General features: G+C 42.2%; 2 protein-coding genes across 3 annotated transcripts in view; both read right to left on the minus strand.

The window, feature by feature from the left end:
* Nucleotides 1–8,361, minus strand: part of flt1 (fms related receptor tyrosine kinase 1) — a 42,400-nt gene extending 34,039 nt beyond the window's left edge. The window contains exons 1-4 of the mRNA XM_037756223.1: nucleotides 8,068–8,361; nucleotides 4,253–4,343; nucleotides 3,506–3,711; nucleotides 641–765 (exon numbers count right to left, since the gene is read on the minus strand). Coding sequence (XP_037612151.1) covers nucleotides 641–765; nucleotides 3,506–3,711; nucleotides 4,253–4,343; nucleotides 8,068–8,125 — 480 coding nt within the window. The 5' untranslated portion in view covers nucleotides 8,126–8,361. The remainder of the gene's footprint in view (nucleotides 1–640; nucleotides 766–3,505; nucleotides 3,712–4,252; nucleotides 4,344–8,067) is intronic.
* Nucleotides 8,362–9,453: 1,092 nt separating this feature from the next.
* Nucleotides 9,454–20,394, minus strand: LOC119480444 (suppressor of tumorigenicity 14 protein homolog). 2 transcript variants are annotated; one of them, XM_037756651.1, is made up of 20 exons: nucleotides 20,201–20,394; nucleotides 18,569–18,758; nucleotides 18,351–18,475; nucleotides 17,212–17,279; nucleotides 16,915–17,108; nucleotides 16,108–16,203; nucleotides 15,696–15,915; nucleotides 15,449–15,591; nucleotides 15,219–15,316; nucleotides 14,947–15,056; nucleotides 14,628–14,761; nucleotides 13,994–14,098; nucleotides 13,732–13,842; nucleotides 13,546–13,659; nucleotides 13,307–13,426; nucleotides 13,032–13,215; nucleotides 12,689–12,960; nucleotides 12,407–12,543; nucleotides 12,003–12,164; nucleotides 9,454–11,192 (listed from the first exon to the last, which is right to left on the minus strand). In XM_037756651.1, the coding sequence occupies exons 1-20, from the start codon at nucleotides 20,270–20,272 to the stop codon at nucleotides 11,169–11,171; spliced, it is 2,679 nt and encodes an 892-aa protein (XP_037612579.1). In that variant the 5' UTR covers nucleotides 20,273–20,394; the 3' UTR covers nucleotides 9,454–11,168. The 2 variants fall into 2 exon arrangements, with proteins under 2 accessions (XP_037612579.1, XP_037612578.1); XM_037756650.1 differs by lacking the exons at nucleotides 9,454–11,192; nucleotides 12,003–12,164 and having other exon boundaries at nucleotides 12,428–12,543; nucleotides 12,666–12,960; nucleotides 20,201–20,372.
* Nucleotides 20,395–20,617: the final 223 nt, after the last annotated feature.

Raw genomic sequence — 20,617 nt, forward strand, 5'->3', positions numbered from 1 at the left:
GGGCCAAAGGGGCACTCCAGACCCCATGTCCTGTTTCCAGAGTGTGGAAACGGTGCCAACAGGACGCCGTGGGCGCCGCTTGATCGGAAAAGGTCAGTGAAGAAAGGGGCATCTTTGACTGGAAGGTTTTCTTGCAGATTTAAGCAGACAGACATATTTTTGTTTCATTCACAGGCAAATAACATCTATACAGTAACATGCACTCATGCAAAAACATACAGATAGCAAGCACTCAATGCTCCTCTCAGCACTTAGTAACACTGCCCCCTCACTCAGCACTCAAGCACCAACACTCACAACCATATCCGCACACACTTTCACACATATCCGCAGACGGACACAAACAAACGGACACACACGCCATGGCGTAATGGCTGCCAAGATAAGAACAATGTGGCGAATGATCTGGAGAGGGGGAAACAACGGGACGGTGCATTGTGTGCATATGTGAGCCCTGATGGAAAAAACTGGGATAAGTGATGATGTGCAGAGAATGTGAGTGGTGTGTGATTGAGCAGAGGAGGACATGAGTGTGTAGATACACTCACTACATGTAGAGATCATGATGCAGAGCAGATCTCTGCACCCAGACATGATTTAAAAAGACATCCAACTCGTCATTAATATTCCTTGCACTGACCTTGACCAGTGTGGTGGTGATGTTAGGGTGGGTGACCCGGCAGGGGATGACCAGCGGCTGCTTCTCCTTCATGTACAACACATCTGGGCTCATACCCGGATGGTCCACAAATGGCTGCTGGCTGTCTGAAACCCAAACACTGCGGTCAGGGACACATATGGTACTGATAATAAGCATGTCAAAGCATTGTATCAATGAAGACTCTTTCTTTCTTACAATATCACATAAAGGAGAGTATACAACCATGTCTAAACGGTCAGTTCACAGAAATGACAAGACAAGACTCGGTCAAAACCGAGTGTATGGCTAGACCGTGTACGATCACTCTGTCATGTCTATAATGTTAAATCCAGAGGTACATGTCCACCAGGTCCAGCGAGGACACTAGGAGACACGCTGCTCCACTCAACTGGCCGTTCAAGCGGTGACGTATCCTATCGTAGATCGCACCTGATTGGTCCCTGGTTTTCTGCTCGCCGTTTCAAACAGGAAACAACATGACGGCCTGCTCGTAAACCTTCTGTTATTACGTCTAAACAATCCACCAAAATCTACTTCTGAAAACATTTTAAGCGAGAAATAGACTATGCCACTGCTGAATCTCGGTTCATTTTAGAATTATATCCTCTAGTTTGACAGCTTGGTCCAAGTTTCATGAGCCAGACGCGTCACGCTGGACGGGCTCATTTGCATAAAGGACTGTTCGCCGCCTTTTAATTTTGACGGAGCAACGGCTAGTGAAGAAACTCCAACACTTGGCCGACCAATCGCGTAACTTCATCACTCAGTCAGTCACTCAGTGACAGACTTTTGCATTTGTAGGGCCGGCTCTTTGCGGTCCAGTTAAAAATGCCCATTACAGCTTCTCAGAGCAATGTCTTGTTTTGTGCAACCAAAATTAAAACCCAAAGATATAAAATTTGCGGCGATATAAAAGAAAGAAAATCAGAAAATCCTAAGATGCTAAAACCAGTGATTTTTCTTTTTTGCTCTATTCATCTCTGATATTTCTGAATCCATACTAGGAGGTGAATGAAATTAGGTTTAAGATGTTCACAGCATTGAAAACTGACATTTTTAAAAAAACATCTCTTTCCAGAAACCATGTTCTGGATAATTACCCCGGATAATCCACAGACGTCACAGCCAACAGTTTTCACAGGAAATATTTCTTCGGTAGAAAATAGTTCCATTGAAACTTTTCTCAAGGACACAGTTTCAAGAAAGAGATGCTGCTGCTGTATTTCCTTATTAATGCTGTGAGCAAATAACTTCCATTCACCCCCATTGTGCTGGGGTGGAGGCAGAAATCTCAGAGACAAATATCTGGACTCCTAAGATCAACACAAGCATGGTTAGATAACACTGTTGGTTTCAGAAGAGTGTGTGTCTTTTTTGCATCTTCACTATGAAGAGCACACCTTATCTTTGTTTTTAAAATTCCTTTCAGGCTACACACAGGTCCAATAACCTTCACCAATACGATAGACCAGCCTTTACATAGCCTGAGAGGAGAAAGCCAGGGCAAAGAAAGCACTCGCCACACCACTCGCTAAGAAAATCAACCTGAAACCATAAAAGTGAGGCAGACAAAAATAAGATTTTGAAAAGATCCCCAGTGTAAATTACTTCCTTGGGGGAGTGAGAAAATATGTTTTTCCACCATTTTCTATGAACTGACCCTTTAATTTCACAGAAAGGAAAGAAAACAACACACAAACAAACAAACACACTTCCAAATATCAATCTCAGCAACAAACAAAAACAAACAGACACACACTCCTAAACATGCTCCGTCCTCCACACCCATTCATTGAATACCCATTCAGCGAATGGCTGCCTGTAGTCAACAATAAACACACACAGATTGTTTAGAAGCAATCAAACGGCCTCTCTGAGCTTTCTCCTCCCAGCTCGACTACTGTAACGGCTCTGTGCCATTGAAAAGTGTGGGTGTTGCTCACTGTATTGTTTGTTACCGTAGGGTGTTATTCAAGGAAAGCAAATCTCTGAACATTCGAACAAAAGTACCCAAAGGACTAGCGGACGGAGGGCTTCCTTCTCTTGCTTTGATTCCTAATAGAGGACTCGGGGAGGGAGGCAATGTCTGAGCAGAGCCGCAGGCCAAGTCTGACGCTTAATGGACATGGTGACCTGAGCGATTGATGGCCCCCGAGGGTCCTGTTGGCCAAACAGTAGCGTGCCCTGTGACCCTGGCCTCGGGCCCAGCTCCATGCCCGGCGCGGCCCGGCCCAAACAGCGTCATACCTCCAGGACAGGGAGGAGCCGGCTGGGTAGACATCGTGCCTCCTCTGCCCCTTGATACCACCGAGCTCCTGGCCTTCATCTTATCCTTCTCAGCTCCTCACACACACACACACACTTCCAAACACACCTCGTAGAGACACAGCGACATCCCCTCCCAGCACACCCCCTTCAAGTCCTTCCCCTCCTCCCCCAAGCACAGGATGCTTTGAGCGAGGCTGAGCCGAGCAGATAAGGCTGATGCCCTGGGAAACTCTGCCCGGGCCTGAGCCTTTCAGCAGCTGGGCTATTCCTGGCCTCGAGGTAGCACGTAAACGAAAGTAAAAAAGGATTTATATATAGACGACATGGAGGTAAGGCCCGCGCTGAGAGAAGAGAGGCAAAGGGAGGAGGGGGGTGAAACTGTGCCAGAGTCATCTAGAAGGATGTGTTGTTGGGACAAATAGTGTTTAGATATAATTGGCTCTCTGGCATTGGTCTGTATTTAGCACCCACCGCATCCTGTTTAAACCTGGGATATAAACAATAAGCATGAGGAGGTGAAGAAGTCTCAATGAGAGCATGCTAGAAAAGAAGTGTCAGTTGTACTCTGTGTCTTACCTGTGACATATACATAGATGGAGGTCTGTTTTTGGGTTCGATGTCGGTATCTGCAGCGGAACAGGCCGGTGTGCTGGGCCCGGCTGCTGCTCACCGTCACACGGCTGCAGTACTGCTGGCTCGTCCTCCCACAGCGAGACTCCTCCACCTGCACCTCATCTCTGGCCACACCTGATGGGAACGCCCACGTCAGCTCCCAGCGACCCCTAATGTCAGCAGGTACAAGGGGAGGAAAGTTTGCTTAGAAGACACTTAGCAATCTTTCCATGTGAAGTCACACTCAGCTAATGAAGATGCTATAAAGAGGTTTTATTAAAACTCAAATCCCTCATGTTTTAGTTTCTTCTTTTCATTCTGTGATGGTTTTTGTGTTGAGTGTGAGAAATGAGAATATATATAAAACATATTAAACTGATTATGGTGTGATATTTGCAGGGATCTGTACCAAACAAAGATGATTTTCTTAAGTCTGTATATGATGTGTCGGCCAGGACATCTCTGCAGAATGACAATATTTCATTTAAAATGATATTTTGACACACAACATTTAACAAATATTGCTCCTCCTGCAATTTGATAATTGCAGTCGACCATGTTGCGATTTCAATTAAATTCAGATTACTTGTGGAGCCATAGTTTGGTGGTGTGTTTGCTTTGATTCACAGGTATTAATCCCGGTGACTGCCATGCATCACCGTTGCCCAAATTAAGGTTTTTCTGGCCTGGATCCATCTACCTGAAACTCACCTGCAGCTGAGCAGTACTGTCTGGTTGGTGTCAAGGATCAGCTGCTTGGTTTTCACATCCAGAATCGGGACGTTGTACTTCCCCTTTTGATCTGCGGAGGCAGGAGAGAGGATGAGAATCAGAAGACATGAAATGGAAGCAGCATCCCATCACTGATAAAATGCATCACAAAGGCATCACAAAATTGTATCACGTGTAGCCTAATAGTAATTATATGGTGATAAGGGTTTATTTACAGACATATGAACCTCTCCAGAGAGGTCAGAGGTCAAGGTCAGCTTGTGAGACTTCATTATATTCTTTAGGGACATCTGGGCAGGATGTTTACTTTCTGGAATAGGGGCTCCTGGGACTCCATTTAAGCTGAATGTCTCATTTATTAATAAACTAATTTGGCAAAATAGATTAAATTCTAATCATATGATTGGGAAAGTCCAAGTCTGACCCAGATCTACACACTTTCTGAGGAAATCCTGGAAGGCAAACCACTTTACAACCAATAACTATTTTTGGACAGTTCCTGTATGCTCTGTCCATTACAAACCGGACTAAACCGGACTCTTGACTGATTGCAGAACCGGTCTTGGTGAGTCCCGGCCTCCACAGCACGTACTCCATCCAGGCCACGGTATCTGTGACCCTCCGCACATCTCCTCGCTCAGGCCACTTGACAACTTGTGTGGAAATGCGTAAGCAGTGTCCCTCTTGTTTATCAAATAAAGGCATTTCTCCACTCCATCGCCGAGGTTTATTAATGAGAGATAAAGACGACTGTCTGTCCGCCCTTCCTTCCTCTCAACAACAGCGGAAACATCATTCAGGGAAGTCCGTCCTTCACTGTGACTGCTCCTCACAGAGTGTGCAACACACAGCTCAAAACACAACTCTCTCACTGTAGCTAAATCACTTGTACAGCAGCGAGTTAGTTTATCACTAAAGTCCATTATTACCATTCATTGTCAGCATCATTGTTCCCAGTGGATGCCCCATTGAGCAGAACCAGCATTACTCACACTGCTAGCACTTCCTTTACTATTTCCTTGGATTTCACAGTGAGTGAGTAGGCAACACACACATGGCAGGGTGAGGGAAGACAGAGAGGAAGTTAGAGCCAACAAGCTGTGAAGTGTCTAAAAAAACACCATTTCAAAAGAATCCAGTAAATTTTTTCCTGCTACTTTAACTATTAATGAAATAGAAAACTCTGGGTTTTGTTTCTACATGTCACATTTCCAAAAAAGTAAAACGCCCACTACTGGGAAATATAACGTCAACTGACTTATCAGGAATTTTGGAGGAAACACTTGAGGATATAAAGACTTTTTTTAGGTGGAGAAACAATTACTACTATTCATACAAAAGTGATTTAACACTGAATGAATGTGCACCTCAAGAACTTTTCATACTGAAATAACTATTTAATCTCAAGAGCTTTAAGAGGAAGGAAATTATTTCCAGATAATGTTCTGCAGTTTGAAGGGATCAAGGCAACAAGTGAGCCAAAAAGTTACTGTAATAATAATCAAATCGGCTATATTTATGTATTAGGTCATATTAAGGCGTGGACTTTCTATTGACATTTCTTTTTTTTCTAAAGAATCCAAGATCTTCTATCAGATTTCATGATCACCTTTATTAAACCTAATAAGGTTGATTACAATATCTTAACAAAATGACAATGGGATGGGTACAAACGAAGATGGGTTTATGTTAATGTATGTGAAATGTGTATGAATGTAGGATGATTTATGCATGTTGTACTGTAAGACTCTCCTGGCATTCTCAATATCCAATAATTATCACGATAATATATTTATTGCACTAATATTGGAGTTAAGTTATTTGTTAATTAACTGATTAGTGCATTACCTGGAAAAAAACATATAAAAAAATATATATATATAAAGTTAGTGTTCCCTAAAATGTAATTACACTCAGGCCTTGCAGTTGTGCCCTATAAGCTGATTTGGTAAATCAGCAGGAGACAATTAGTGATCATTGATTAGTTTAGTTTAAAAAAAATAGACAGAAAGCATTTAACTTTTTTTTTTTTAAATGCTAGTTAACTAATATAAAGGCACAGATTGTGTTAACCGACACAGATCATCTGTTTTTACCATGTAACACATATTAGGCTATATATATAAAGTTCTTAACCTGTTAATTCATAATACAATATTTCATTTTGCAGGGAAAAAAACAACAATATTCACTTTCAGCATCACCAACTTCCCCCTCTCTTTTAGCCACATGAGACTCAATAACACCAGAGATCCACATAAGAGCAGGCTGTTTTTAGCAATAAGCACAGATTAACCCTGGTTCCTGCCTGGTGGATATATATATATTGTCCTTCAGCTGGTCATGACCCCTTATTCTTTTTAAATCACAACTTTCGCTAGAAAAGCAATTACTAAGAAATGGCTTGAACCAGATTAGCCCATCATTGGAGAACTGGTATGATGTAATTTATGAAATATTTGTAATGGAAAGAATTACTTTCTCAATGAGGGTTCAAGAAACTAAGTTTGAGGAAATTTGGAAGGAGTGGAAAAAGTATATTTCCCCAAAACGCCCTTTTTTTGTTTAATTTTTCTTTTTTCTAAATATAATTTGTTTTATTACTATGATTTATTTTATCTGATTTCACATGAAAAGCAACCCATGTTCTATTTGTGTGTTCTATAATTTCATTGTAAAAAGTGGAAAAGTTGGCTCACTTCATATTTATATCTAACTAAGTATGTTTATGTAAATGTCTGAGTAAAACCAAATAAAGGAAAAAAAAAAATCACAACTTTCATTAGACAACCTCATCAGCCTCAGGAAAACAACGCCCTGCGTGTGTCCATTCAACCTGGGCCAAGTGCACAAGGAGCCGGATCACAGAGGTCCACAGAGGTCCAAGTTATCCAAACAGGCTCCAAACAGGCAGGATGGAGCTTATCTCCCTCACTGCATTCACTGCTATAACAAGAGGTTTACAACCTGAACAGCCTCAGACACATAATGGACCAATAAATGAGCCACTGCACCACGATAAAGAGGCACATCTGTGCATCTTTTGTCTTCTTACAAAGTAAAATGTTCTGCCTTGGTCATGGAAATAACTGTTGTTTAGAGAGCGTCAAAGATGCCTCATGACCCCAAAGGACCCTCTGGTTTATTATGGGGAATAATACCCATAATAGAAGTCGTGCGTAAAATGGGTTTATATTAAAGTATGTGAAATGTGTATTAATGTAGGATGATTTATGCATGTTGTACACTTTCCTTTTCAACCCTTAAAGGACCCTCTGGTTTATTATGGGAAATAATATCCATAATAAAAGTCGTGCGTAAAATGGGTTTATGTTAAAGTATGTGAAATGTGTATGAATTTAGGATGATTTATACATGTTGTACTGTAAGACTCTCCTGGCATTCTCAATATTCAATTATTATCACGATAATGTATGTATTGTACTAATATTGGAGTGTGTACTTTTATGCATGTTGTACTCTTTCATTTTCAACCTTTAAAAGGACCCTCTGGTTTATTATAGGGAATAATATCCATAATAGAAGTCGTGCGTAAAATACAGTCGTGCGTAAAATGGGTAAAGTTTATGTTAAAGTGTGTGAAAAGTGTATGAATTTAGGATGATTTATGCATGTTGTACTTTCATGCATGTTGTACACTTTCCTTTTCAACCTTTAAAATTAAACTAACAAATAAGAACGAAATAATAACGTTAAATAGCTAAATAAGTTGTCACAGCAGGTGCTCTCTGTGCGCTATATTGCATCAGCAAAAAGTAAACTTTGTTACTCACCTTTTGCAAGAACACCATACAATCCACATAGCAGGCACACGAGGATAAAATTCATCATCTCTGGAACGACTCCGATGCAGCGAGTTGGTTTCAAATATTAAATATGAAACAAGTTTTTATTCCTGCTGGTGTTGTTTCCTCCTCTCCAGAGTGGACTCAACAGTGCGCAGCAGCACTTGGCTGATGGTCAGTGAATGGAGATGGTTGGTTTCCTGAGGAGAGCTGCAGGAGATCACGCTACAGGACACCAACGCTTGAACTCCAGTGCAACTTTTTCCCATCGTTTTGGATAGTGGCGTGGATTTATACAGTTCCCACAGTGCAGCAGCCACCGGATAGAGGACTTCCGTGACGTCCATTGACACACCCAACAGCAGTTTCTCCCCAGTGGTGAAGCAATCGAGCAGTGAGGGGTTAATAAAAGTAAATGGTTCCAAAATAGCCTTTTCTTTTTGACACACTTTTAAACACACTGTTAAGAATTTCTCAGTAAAACAGTAAAGAAACTGGCAGAAGGGTTGCCTTTATGTTACTGTAAAAGTTTTAACCTTTTTGTTTATTAATTTCACAGTATTTTACAGTTAATTTACTGTTTAAAGATACATTATATAGCTGTTTTCACCTTTCTTTTACATTATCTTACTGCACTCCATATTTAAAACACACAAATATTGACAATTTGTATAATTTTTATTATTATTATTATTATTATTATTAGTACACTGTTAAGAATTTCCCAGTAAAATAACAGTAAAGAACTGGCAGCAGGGTTGCCTTTATGTTACTGTAAAATTAACATTATTATACTGTTGCTGACATTTACAGCTTTGTACTGTTAATGAAAAATACAGTTTGAACTGGTTTTTTTTTATTAATTTCACAGTATTTTACAGTTAATTCACTGTTTAAAGATACATTATATAGCTGTTTCTTTCACCTTTCTTTTACATTATCTTACTGATTTGTTTTAATGCACTATTTAGGTTGTATTTTTTACATACATTTTAATAAACATTATTTTTTTGCCTAAATGAATAGACTTAGCAGGTTACAGACATAGTCACACTAAATACAATTAAAGGCACTTGTTAGGAAAAAGGCTATAATAGACTTGTTGACACTTTTCCCAAAATGTCTGTCTATAGCTGGCTACAAGCACAGAATGCAAACCATAACAACATGTGAGTGAAGAACAATAAAGCTAATTCACTGATTTTACAATCATGTACAATGGACAAGCCTCACATGAGCAGATCAGGTCCCAGAATTTAAAAAAAATACTGCATGAAACTTTTACTGATGATACTTTAGACAGTTGATCAGCAGGAAAGTGATGTTTTTTAAGAATGCATTATAGTTCAGTTAAAAAAACGGCCTATGAGTGTCATTTAACAGGTTTTCTTTTGTATTAACAGTAAAGCACTGTTTTTAGCAATAACAGGTTAATACTGTTGAAATCCTGCTGTAAATTAACAGCAATTGTTTACACTTATTTATACATGAAACGACTATTTCCCATTTAATAATCTGCAAGTTATCAAATTACGCACCACTGATGAGCACAGGGCAGCTCTGAGGTTAAATCATGTGTGTACTCTCTAGTCTAATGGGACACGGGATGATCATCACGTAGGCACCCTAATGAACGGGTGGTGTCCTCAATAACAACTTGACAGTGGTGTTTCTCACATTTTAAACTGCTGATCTTTTTCCCAAATAGAAAATAAACAGGTGTTCTGCTTGTAAGAGCATGCCACACATTGCGCAACTAGAACAAACACTGATCTCACCACTTAGACAGGTGACCTCAGTTTTAAGGTGACTTCTTGCTCACGCCATAATAGAAAATAATGTCACATATATATAAAAGTAGTAAGAACTCCGAAATATTGGTCTGTACAGGTGACTCATTTTGTACTCTTTTCAGTCAAAAGCACCAATTACAGCTGAAGCTGTAGAGATTTACCAGCCCAAAGTTTAAATGAGGACAAAGTTAAAAAGCCAAAAGACATTAGAAAAAAATAAAACAATATAAATGTCATAATAAAAATGCAGCAATAAGTCCATACTAGGGATGCACCGATACCAAAACCAGATCAGATATCGGGCCGATACCGACTTTAATACCCGGATCGGTGACAATGGGGCTGATCTATTCAATTCAATTTTATATTCATATACTTTATACATTGTATACTGGAATTTAATTCCTGTTTTAAGTTTTGACCAATTTGTTGCTGTATTAAAAAGGTTCACATTTCAATTGTAATTCCAAGTTGCTGGTGTGCGATTTATCATTTTAATAATAAATACTAATTCAGTAAATGATTATCTATGCATTTATTTGTTAGGAAAGCAATGTTGAAGTCCAGCCTGATGTTGCCTTACACATAAAAGAATGATCCCAGTCTCTTCCACACAGAGAGGCATACAGCTTATTAATTAAAGACTGGTATCAGATCAGTACTCGGTATCCGCTGATTTGACCTGCTGTGTTGGAAATAGTGTCTTTAATGTAAGAGCATATAATCTGATATCATTAAACAATGATGCATGTTTTTTTAATCCTTTGGGTGTAAGGTGCATCATTCCCTCAGGACATAAAACAAAACAATAGTGCAGATTGGCCACTGGGTGGTGATATGATCTGAATGAGAAGAGGACAGCAGGAGAAATGAGAACATGCAAGTGTGTCTGCATAGAAAAGATTGGGTTCTCTCCTGCATAGTCTTATTGGTTCCTTACGCCAGCATCATCTGCATCATGATTTTAAGGGGAACATGAAATACGAAGGAGGCACCATAAAGATAAATTAAATCAAACTGAAATGCAAAATATATTATCACCTCCTATTCAGGGATTATCCACTACAGTTACAGAATATACTGAACATAAGGCTATGACTCCGATAAACTCATGATATACAAATGCACATACATACACATACAGTACAATAACAGTCGGTCATGAACACACATATACAGTACATGGACGAATGTAGATGAGGGCAAAAATATACAGTTACATAACGTATGTGGTGGGGAGAGAACTCTTTCCACGTTCAATAAATGTGATTTTCTTGGCAACACCTGACCTGGTCACTATCTCTGAAGTGACCAATGTAGCTGTGACAGGAAACAGAGGGAGGGTAGGAAAACAAGAAGTAATTGGCTACATTTACATGCACAGGGTAACTTGGCTTGTTGTCGTACTTTGGCGTGACCTTTCCATCTGATTGAAGAGTCGTAAGCCTACTATTGCTCTGTTCAAATTGTAGAGCATCCTTCGCTAAGCCCCTCCCCCCTTGGTTACTGTTGCTATGCCTGTCAAGCTTTCGCAAATACAACAGTCCCCTCTAAACTTTGAGGATATCTGCTGTCGGACACACAGGTTTCATACACACTACTGAAAGCTTGACAGCACTCCTGTGCCTTGTTACGGTTGCTAACGTAGGATTGGACAGTGGCCGTTCTCAGGAGGGGCTTAGTGATTGACCCACAGTTCAGGCTACATGTGTGCAGTCTATGGTGCAGACAGTGAAAAGAAAATCAAAAGCTAATGGAGTGTTTTATGTTAAAGGATTCTGTAAAATAGTTGGGTATCTTATAATCTGTATTCCAACCAAATTCTTACATTTATGTGTAGCGACCCAAAACCACATTAATTAAATAACCAGGTTAAGTATTGAAGTTTTTGTGCATGTCAACATAGCCACTGTCAGTGTTTGGAGATTGTTAAGGAGGCTGGTTGGCGTGGAGCAGGAGTGATGCCCCTGCTGGCCCGTTGCCATGGACACGCTCCCAAAAACTGACTGAATGTGTCGTCATGCAGTCATGACAACCGTCTGAAGATGGACTCCAGGTCTGAGACCTTCACCCTGTGTGTTAAGTCTGTCTTTTTTTTGTATTTCATGTCAGTGTGGTGTTGGGTCACACCTGTCCTTTAGTCTGCTGATGGATCCAGTCAGTGAACTTGACCACCTGTGTGTAGACGCCGGGACGGTTCTGCCTCGCACAGCCCTCGCCCCAGCTCACGATCCCCGCCAGGAACCACCGCCTGCCTCGCTCCAGACACACCAACGGACCTCCTGAGTCACCCTGAGGGCACACACACATGCACAGTCACATTCAGATGAAACAACATGAACATAAAAGAACAGAAAAACATTTCCAGAGCAGCTGAAGTGACTTTTCATAACAGAAAGTTCAAGACAGGCAGAAATAGAAATCCAGTGACACAAAGGATGTGAGCTATTCAATTCAATTCAATTAGGCAAGCCATTTTTCCAATAAAACTCATACTTCTGCAAAGACACACCAACAGTGATGCACAAACTCACCTGGCAGGCGTCCACCCCTCCCTGCAGGTTCCCAGCGCACAGCATCCTGGCAGTGACGGCCTCATCATATAGCTTGTTACAAGCGTTCCTGTTGATGATCTTCACTGAGGCCTCTTGTAAGCGAGAGGCCAGTTCACCTATAAATATAACAAACACAAAATGGAAACACCTTCTGGTATTATGAACATATTTCCATGCCGTGATGCTTGTCTATGCTTGCCCCAGATCTAAGTTTGTTTCAAAACATCAGCAAACATACTTTTTGTAAACTTCATCTCTTACCGTCCTCCATGAGGACGCCCCAGCCTGTGACGTAGCAGCTGGTCCCTGTTGTGAAGGCATGTGAGGACGCGGGGACGCACACGGGCTGCACCAAGTCGTTGAAGAAGACCGGAGCGCTGAGCTCGAGAAGGGCGATGTCGTAGTCGGAGGTGAACTGGTCGTACTTCGGGTGGAGGAGGATCCGGCGGATCGGCCTGGTGGCTGCGCCGTTGTTCCCCGTAGTCATCGCACGCATTCCCATGTGGGCCCGCCATGCACGGGCATCTGAGTATCTGCAGACACAACATGCATGAACACAGCACACACGTGAATTCTGATTATCATAATGAGGCGTCTTTCTTACTTAATGGCGTCTGAGTCCTGGAAGCAGTGAGCTGCAGAGATGAGCCAGCGGCTGGCGACCAGCGTGGCTCCACAGACGTGGCCGTAGCGATCCATCTGGAGGCTGACCTGCCACGGCCATGACCCCGCCGCAGCGTCAGAGCCACCCACTATCTTAGTGCGCTTCCTAGGCCGGGTGCCACAGCCTGGGACACACAGAGACACAGGAGGGGACAAAATCATGAAAATTAGAAGACTTTCATTCAGTTTTTAGTCACAATTACAATTACAACTTACCACAGCGCAGTTCATCAGAGCCGTCAAAGCAGTCTTTGACTCCGTCACACTCGGGGTTAACCTTACTCACACACTTTCCATTGGCACATTTGTATGAGGATGAGGAGCAGCCTTTGAGATCTAAAGAGAATGAAAGACAGCGTGAAACAAAGGCACTTAAAATAGAGAGAAAAGTAATAAAATACACTTGAATGGATCGGTCAGTGTAGCCTGTGATGTGTGATGTCATGAATACTCACACGCTCTGGTACAGTTGAGCTCATCGCTGCGGTCTTTGCAGTCAATAACACCATCACACACTGAAGACTTTGGCAAACAGACCTTATTGGGACAAGTGTGGTAACATTTACCTCCTGAAAACAAACACATGAGCTTTAATCATCAAAAAACGAACACATGTGTTACGACGGGGACAGTCTACGCACCGCAGGCGCCCTCTTCACTGCTGTCTGCACAGTTGCTCTGGCTCACACACTGGCTGCCTTGGGGCTTACACTGGCCATTCCCACACAGCACCTCACCTGGCCTGCAGGATGCTACATGGTTTACACATTATGTGCAAAACATGCACATAGAAACACACAAACACATACAAATCTGAGTCAGGTTTTTCAGATTTAGGTGTACATGGGTCAAGTGTTCGGCCCTTTTGCATCTACAATAGTGTCTTCAGTTCAACAGACTTACAGCATTTAGCCTCGTCCCGTCCATCTGAGCAGTCTCTCACTCCATCACACACCTTCCTCAGAGGGATACAGCGTCCATCTCCACAGCGAAACTGGCGAGGACAGGCTGGAGATAGACAGGGACGAGACTTGAATGTACTCTCTGGAATTACAGTCCTTCCTTTGGCGTAGACGTGGATATGTGACCCCAAGTAGACCCCAAAACCCTGTTCCTTCATGACTGATATACTGTATCAGTGACCCCTTTACACCTAGCATTAAAATGCATCTCGTATCCAGATTGTATCTAGATATGATTTAATCTGATTACATTTACACCTGGTATTAATATGTGTCTCCAGTGTCCACATTGAGATCCGATTGCTCTGTCTAAAAGGGCTGAGACGAAGCCTCCGGAAGCTGCACTATGCACGGGCTTGCAGCCAGGAACTGGCCGATCGGATCACAATACGTCCTCAATGCGTTTTGGGTGCATTTACACCTGTGCTTCCATGTGGTCAAGCACTATCCGACTGCAATCTGATCACCCAAAACACATTGTAATGCCAGTTGTAAAGAGGGTCAGTAAGCCTCTCTGTCTGAGTAACATGCAGTGAGAGAGGGCTAGTTATTTGAAAGCATCAGATTTTACTTACTGCCCTCTGGAGAGAAGACTCGGTAGAGCAAGGAGAAGCCGTTGTGAGTGAGAGATTCGTCCGAATGGAAGTGAAGGGAGAGAGGAGAGGAGTAGACTCGCTTTTTGCTGCCGTCTGACACTGGATTACAAAGTCTAGATGCAGAGGAGCGCAAAAGTAATGAGTTTTACTTTTAACTCAGCCACAAAAAACATGGAATATCTTAAACAATGATGAGACAAAACACACTTACACTAAGTGAAGTGAATATTTGACTGATGTGGATGAAATGCTAACCCTAAGTTGCTTATGGGCCACACAGTTCAGCTTCACAACTCACTTGACCCCTCCGATGTCCAGCCAGTCTTTCTCACAGCCGTCTGATGACGAGGAATCCTGAATGTCCATCGTCACGATCGTCATGGAGATCAGGTATCCTGGCAACGGCGCCTGATAAGGTAACCAAAGACGACTAAAGAAAGCGTTCACATACTGGAATGTGGACGGGCCAAATGACAAAGGGATGATTCACTCTTTCGCTCTCTTTACATTCCACTTTCTCTTCCTTATTCCACTGTTTCCACACTCACAAGCGTGTATGCAAACACTCACCCGTATTGTCCAGGTGCAGTCTATATTAGGAGGGTAATAGGAAGGGTAGTAGGGGGAGGAAATAGAGCCATTCCAGGAGGAAATCGACCCTCCACAACCTGCAGGGGGAGATGGTGACACAGTGATGTGCACCAAGGCAGCTTTGCTCTACATATGCTAATCATTCCAGCACAAACATGAACATATGTATATATGCGTATGCTTTTGTCTGCTTGTGAGAGCGCTCAAACCTGCTTTTGGGATGGCTTGGAAGTAAGCTTTGAATATCGCTCCATCCCTCTGTCTGTTGAAGGAGAAGGTAACCAACATCACATTCCCAGAGGAGGTCAGCTTCATGACCGGGGACGAACCCGAAATAGGCAGCCCACACCACCTGAGACGGGTTAATGCATCCAAGATATGTGTATATACAATATATAAATGATACATATTACAGAGATGAGATCAGTGCAGTACCAGAGAAAAACACATCTTTACCTGGCGATGATCTTGTTCTGTAATGGAAGCAAGAAGTCGTAGGCCGAGAGCTTGTGGGCGGTGCAGCTTCCTGGCGTGGCGCCATGCAGGGTGAGAATGACCAGTCGGACCACATGACCTGACGGCACGCGGAGACGCCACTGGTAGTACGGCTTCTTGGGACTCACGAGGCTCAGGGTGCGGTTGTTGCCATATTTGGCATAGAGGTCAAAGGACATCGCTGGACAGAGGAGGTGAAAAGTGGAAATATTTAGAAGATGAATTATGTCAAGTGCACTTTTTCCTGCCTTGTCATGCAGGCCTTGAAAGCAGCATTAATGGCAACCATAAAAGTATACTTTTTCTCAAATTTGTAACTCCCTATTAGAAACCAGATCTTTGTGATATAAAGTCAGACATATGCTCTCCTCACCTTGGAAGCCGAGCTGCCACTTCCCACTCTGGATGCTGTTTGGATTCTTACTCTTGTCTGATTTTCCGTCTGAGTCAAAGTCATCAGGGTCCAAACCTGCATACACACACAGCAGATGTCAATTTCAGTACCACTCTGGAATAATACACGTATACAAAACCATAATTAATACTTAATTAGAGCAACAACTAAAAATTATTTTCATTGTCGAATATTTTCTCAATTAATCGATTAGTTGTTTTGTCTATAAAATGTCAGAAAATTGTGAAAATGGTCATGATCAGTGTTTCCTAAAGGCCAAGATGATGTCCTTGAATGTCTCATTTCGTCCACAACTCAAATATATTCAGTTTACTGTCATAGAGGAATAAAGAAACCAAAAAATATTCACATTTAAGAAGCTGGAATCAGAGAATTTTTGACTTTTTTTGACACTTAATCAATTATCAAAATGGTTCATGATTAATTTAATACTTGACAACTAATCGATTAATCGTTGCAGCTCTTTACATAATAATAAAATTAAATGAAAAGTAATAAAATACGGGTAAAATATTTATAAAGAATTCACAAAGGGTAATTAGTTGTTTCTAAATAGAGTGATACTATTTGAAATGTAATGGTGTGTTAAGCATTTGTGAAGTTTAATATATGCATGTTACTGTTTTTAACCTATTTATTAGTAGTTATTGCATAGTGTTAAGCTAATTTCTGCATATTGCTGAAACTAAAGAGGCCAAAAACTACATGTGTGCCTACAATATGTGTGTGGTTAATGTGCATGCACTGTGCAGTGGGAGCCTCTACCCAGCAGGTGGAGCATGTCGTCATCCTGCTCCATGTAGTAGCGCTGCTCGTTGCGGCTGTACCGCAGCACCTTGTTGCTGCCAGGGAGCCTGCGCTGCAGCCTCTCTGGGCCGGAACTCCGGATTGCCACGGCAACGTTGTCCGGGGCGGAGAATTTACTCCAGTAGAAGACGTTGAGCCCTTCTGCTCCTTCACTGTCACACAAAGGGGTTCACAATGATGCCATTCTGCAGAGGAGCTGAAGATGTTGTTGACATGCATGCACATGTCAGTAGATGTTTTGTTAGTGCATCATACCTGAAGGCAGTAATTCCTGAGTGCAGGTAGTAAGAGCTCCACGGCGAGGACTCGTAGAGCTCTGAGAACTGTTTTTACAAAACACAAAAAGGACAAAAAAATGAGGGTTACAGTACACTACAGTACTGTAGGTGTGACATCACAGCGGAGCAAGTGAGGTCACTTTTCTTGTGTAAGCAACACATGAACACACCTGAGCCTGAGTTCAACAAAAGCATTGTTCTTGTGTGTGTGTGAGTGTATGTATGTTGTCTTTGAGCAGCACAGAGCTCCATTGTGTCTCTACCTGCTGGCCGTGTAGAGTTAGGACCCTGGGTGGTATGGGCTCCTAGCCTTCAGTTCACCTGTTCTTTAATGAACAGGTGGCTGCACAGATACTATGACCACTTAACAAGTCTGCTAACTCACCCTCACAGCTGATTAAAGGAGCATTACACTGTGTCCGTGTAGATTTTGGGGGATTTACACCTATCAATTCGCCATTTCTCTACTTGCTCAGCAAGAATGTTCAGCCGTGCGTCTGACCTTTTGCTCCCAAATCCCAAATTCCCCCTCTCATATCTCTGTCATCCCAGCCTGCCCTACTGCCCCGTCTCTCTCTCTCAACCCCAGCGTCAAACCCGAGGTTCACCTCCTCTCTGTAGTGTGCGGCACACAGAGTGGCTGATTGTGTGAAAGCCACACAGACAATGTTTTTATTGAAGGCCTGCTCTTCCTCTCACTCTCGCTGCCTGGGCCTAGCTGGGCTCACAAATGCCGGGCTTGTCCTCAGCCCTGAAAGGGCCCTGTCCCTGGGGGTCTCGGGAACTTGCGCACACACACACACTGTGCCCAGCTCCTGTTTCAGCTTTACATTTAGCACCACCAGAGAGAGACAGAGAGGAGAGAGAGAGAGTGGGGGACAAAGCTGATAAAGAGAAAAGCAAATGCAAAGACGGACAACAAGAGAGGAGAACGGGAAGTAGAAAGAGGCCAGCAGTGTTTTGAAAGTGCCACATTAAAGAGACTAGTAGTCTTCTGTAGTGATCCATATCAGAGTTACAGCAGTAAGATCAGCTCAGAGCGGGAAGGTCAAGCAGCCCTCTAAAGTGTCATTCAGAGGGGGAGGCAGTGACGGACAAGTCCATCGTTCCACTTACATAATGGTTCAAAGCCTGAGCCCGCAGGCGGAACTGAGGGGAGGTGGAGTCGGCCAGCTCCGAGGAGAAGCTCTGGTTTGGGAACTCCACGCTGCCACCGAGGAAGAACACTGAGGAGGGCGGAGCTGGAGAGGAAGCAGGTAGAGATTGGAGAGACAGGTGTGTGACTGCGGGTTTAAGTCACAATAAACACATTTTAAGGACAGGTCTGTACTCACATGTTAGGAAGTGGAAAGTCAGTGCAATGGCAGCGGCGAAGGGAAAGAAAGGCAGAAGACCTAACATCCATCTCCTCCAGGAGGAGCTGAGGACTGGAGCTCGCCCCCCCTCCACCTCCTCCACCTCCTGCTCCTCAGGCTTCGTGGGGGGGCTCCATGACTGGGTGGGCTCCTTCAACTCCACCCATCCCTTCCAGAGACAAGGACTCAAATATCATACCAGCTTTTATGCTCAAGTTGCATCTAATTGTTTGCATTTTATTCTTAAGTGACCGCAGCAATAAAGAGGATGGCAGCCTATGTGCCAGAATCAATGAGACATAGATGAAATGGCTGAGCAGACAGTGATTTAGTGAGAGTAACGGTGAGCATCTCTGAGCTGAAAGGATCTCCTAAAACATTTAAGGAGTTGGCAGGATTCCCCGGGGGAGCAGACAAAGCGTGGCTAGACGAGTCTAAGTTCCCACGGCCTGGCTCTGCTGACACCCTGCACTCAATCATAGTGGCTCAGCCCAAAACATGGACATTCATGAGGCGATCAGGCTTTTGCTGTCAGAGCTCCTAAACTCTGGAGTGCACTTCCTATAGAGATACGATCATCTAACTCTGTATCCACTTTTAAAAAACTTTTGAAAACACATTTTCTTAGGATAGCATTCCTATAAGTAGAAGACTGGGTATAAATATATGTATGTACACATCCGTTTCTGGACGCGTGTGTACATTTATACACATTTATGTATATATACTGTATATTTGTTTTATGAACTTTTCCTACCATTTTACCACTTCTATTATTATTGATATGTTCTGTGATGTTCTGTTTTAGCAGTTACCATATATTTTACTTTATTTATCTGCCTTTACTGTCTGATATTCTGTTTTAACAGTTACCATATATTTTACTTTATTTATCTGCTTTTATTGTCTGATCTGTTTTAACAATTACCATATCTTTTACTTTATTTATCTGCTTTTATTGTCTGATCTGTTTTAACAGTTATCATATCTTTTACTTTATTTATCTGCTTTTATTGTCTAATATTCTGTTTTAACAGTTACCATATATTTTACTTTATTTATCTGCTTTTATTGTCTGATCTGTTTTAACAGTTATCATATCTTTTACTTTATTTATCTGCTTTTATTGTCTAATATTCTGTTTTAACAGTTACCATATATTTTACTTTATTTATCTGCTTTTATTGTCTGATCTGTTTTAACAGTTATCATATCTTTTACTTTATTTATCTGCTTTTATTGTCTGATCTGTTTTAACAGTTACCATATATTTTACTTTATTTATCTGATCTGTTTTAACAATTACCATATCTTTTACTTTATATATCTGCTTTTATTGTCTTGTGAAGCACTTTGTAACATCTGTTTTGAGACGTGCTATATAAATAAATGTATTATTATTATTATTATTATTATGAGAAAGTCACCCACACAGCCCTAGAGATGGAGTTTGCAATTAAGATGAGGCATGATAGGTTGTGATTATTATGCATCATTCTGCTGCATTAAAGTTAAATAAACACTCATTACGCGGTAGAAAAATAGTTTGGCACGTTTTGGCACAATCTGTCTTTTACGCACGACGAAAAGAGCGCAGTGATGGCGTCTTACCTGTGCAGCAAGGTGTGCATGCCCGGAGACGCAGTACACTTCGCAAGTTTTGCTTTTGGGCAGAGTCCTCATAGCACTGTCCCGTTTAGCTCCGGAGAGGCGATATGCAACAATACCTGCGGCATAGAAACGATGGAGAGAGAGAGGGAGAGAGGAAACCCCCGCTGTCGCTTCCTTTGAGGAGAAAAAAAAAGCGCAGAAATCCGACCATTCACCGCATCTCCGTTTACCTGAACGGGGCGGCAGCAGGTGTCACACAGGAGCCCCAGAATGCACTGCGGGGGACAATGAGAGCACTATGAGAGAGAGTACAATCCGCACAACCATCCGTGCGACAGATATTGTGGGCAAACGTAAAGATAGGAGGCACAAAAGGGGTGCTTGAGGGGAAACGTGTGCGAGGTATTATAATTGGAT

The sequence above is a fragment of the Sebastes umbrosus genome, chromosome 21 (assembly GCF_015220745.1).
Source record: "Sebastes umbrosus isolate fSebUmb1 chromosome 21, fSebUmb1.pri, whole genome shotgun sequence".
NCBI lineage: Eukaryota > Metazoa > Chordata > Actinopteri > Perciformes > Sebastidae > Sebastes > Sebastes umbrosus.

Coding starts and splice junctions, on each gene's coding strand:
- LOC119480444 (XM_037756651.1), bottom strand. CDS start 20,272: ATGAGGACTCTGCCCAAAAGCAAAACTTGCGAAGTGTACTGCGTCTCC. Junction 18,476..18,568: donor GACTTTCCACTTCCTAACAT/GTGAGTACAGAC, acceptor CTTCCTCTCCAG/CTCCGCCCTCCTCAGTGTTC. Junction 12,165..12,406: donor GAGGGGTGGACGCCTGCCAG/GTGAGTTTGTGC, acceptor GTGTGCCCTCAG/GGTGACTCAGGAGGTCCGTT.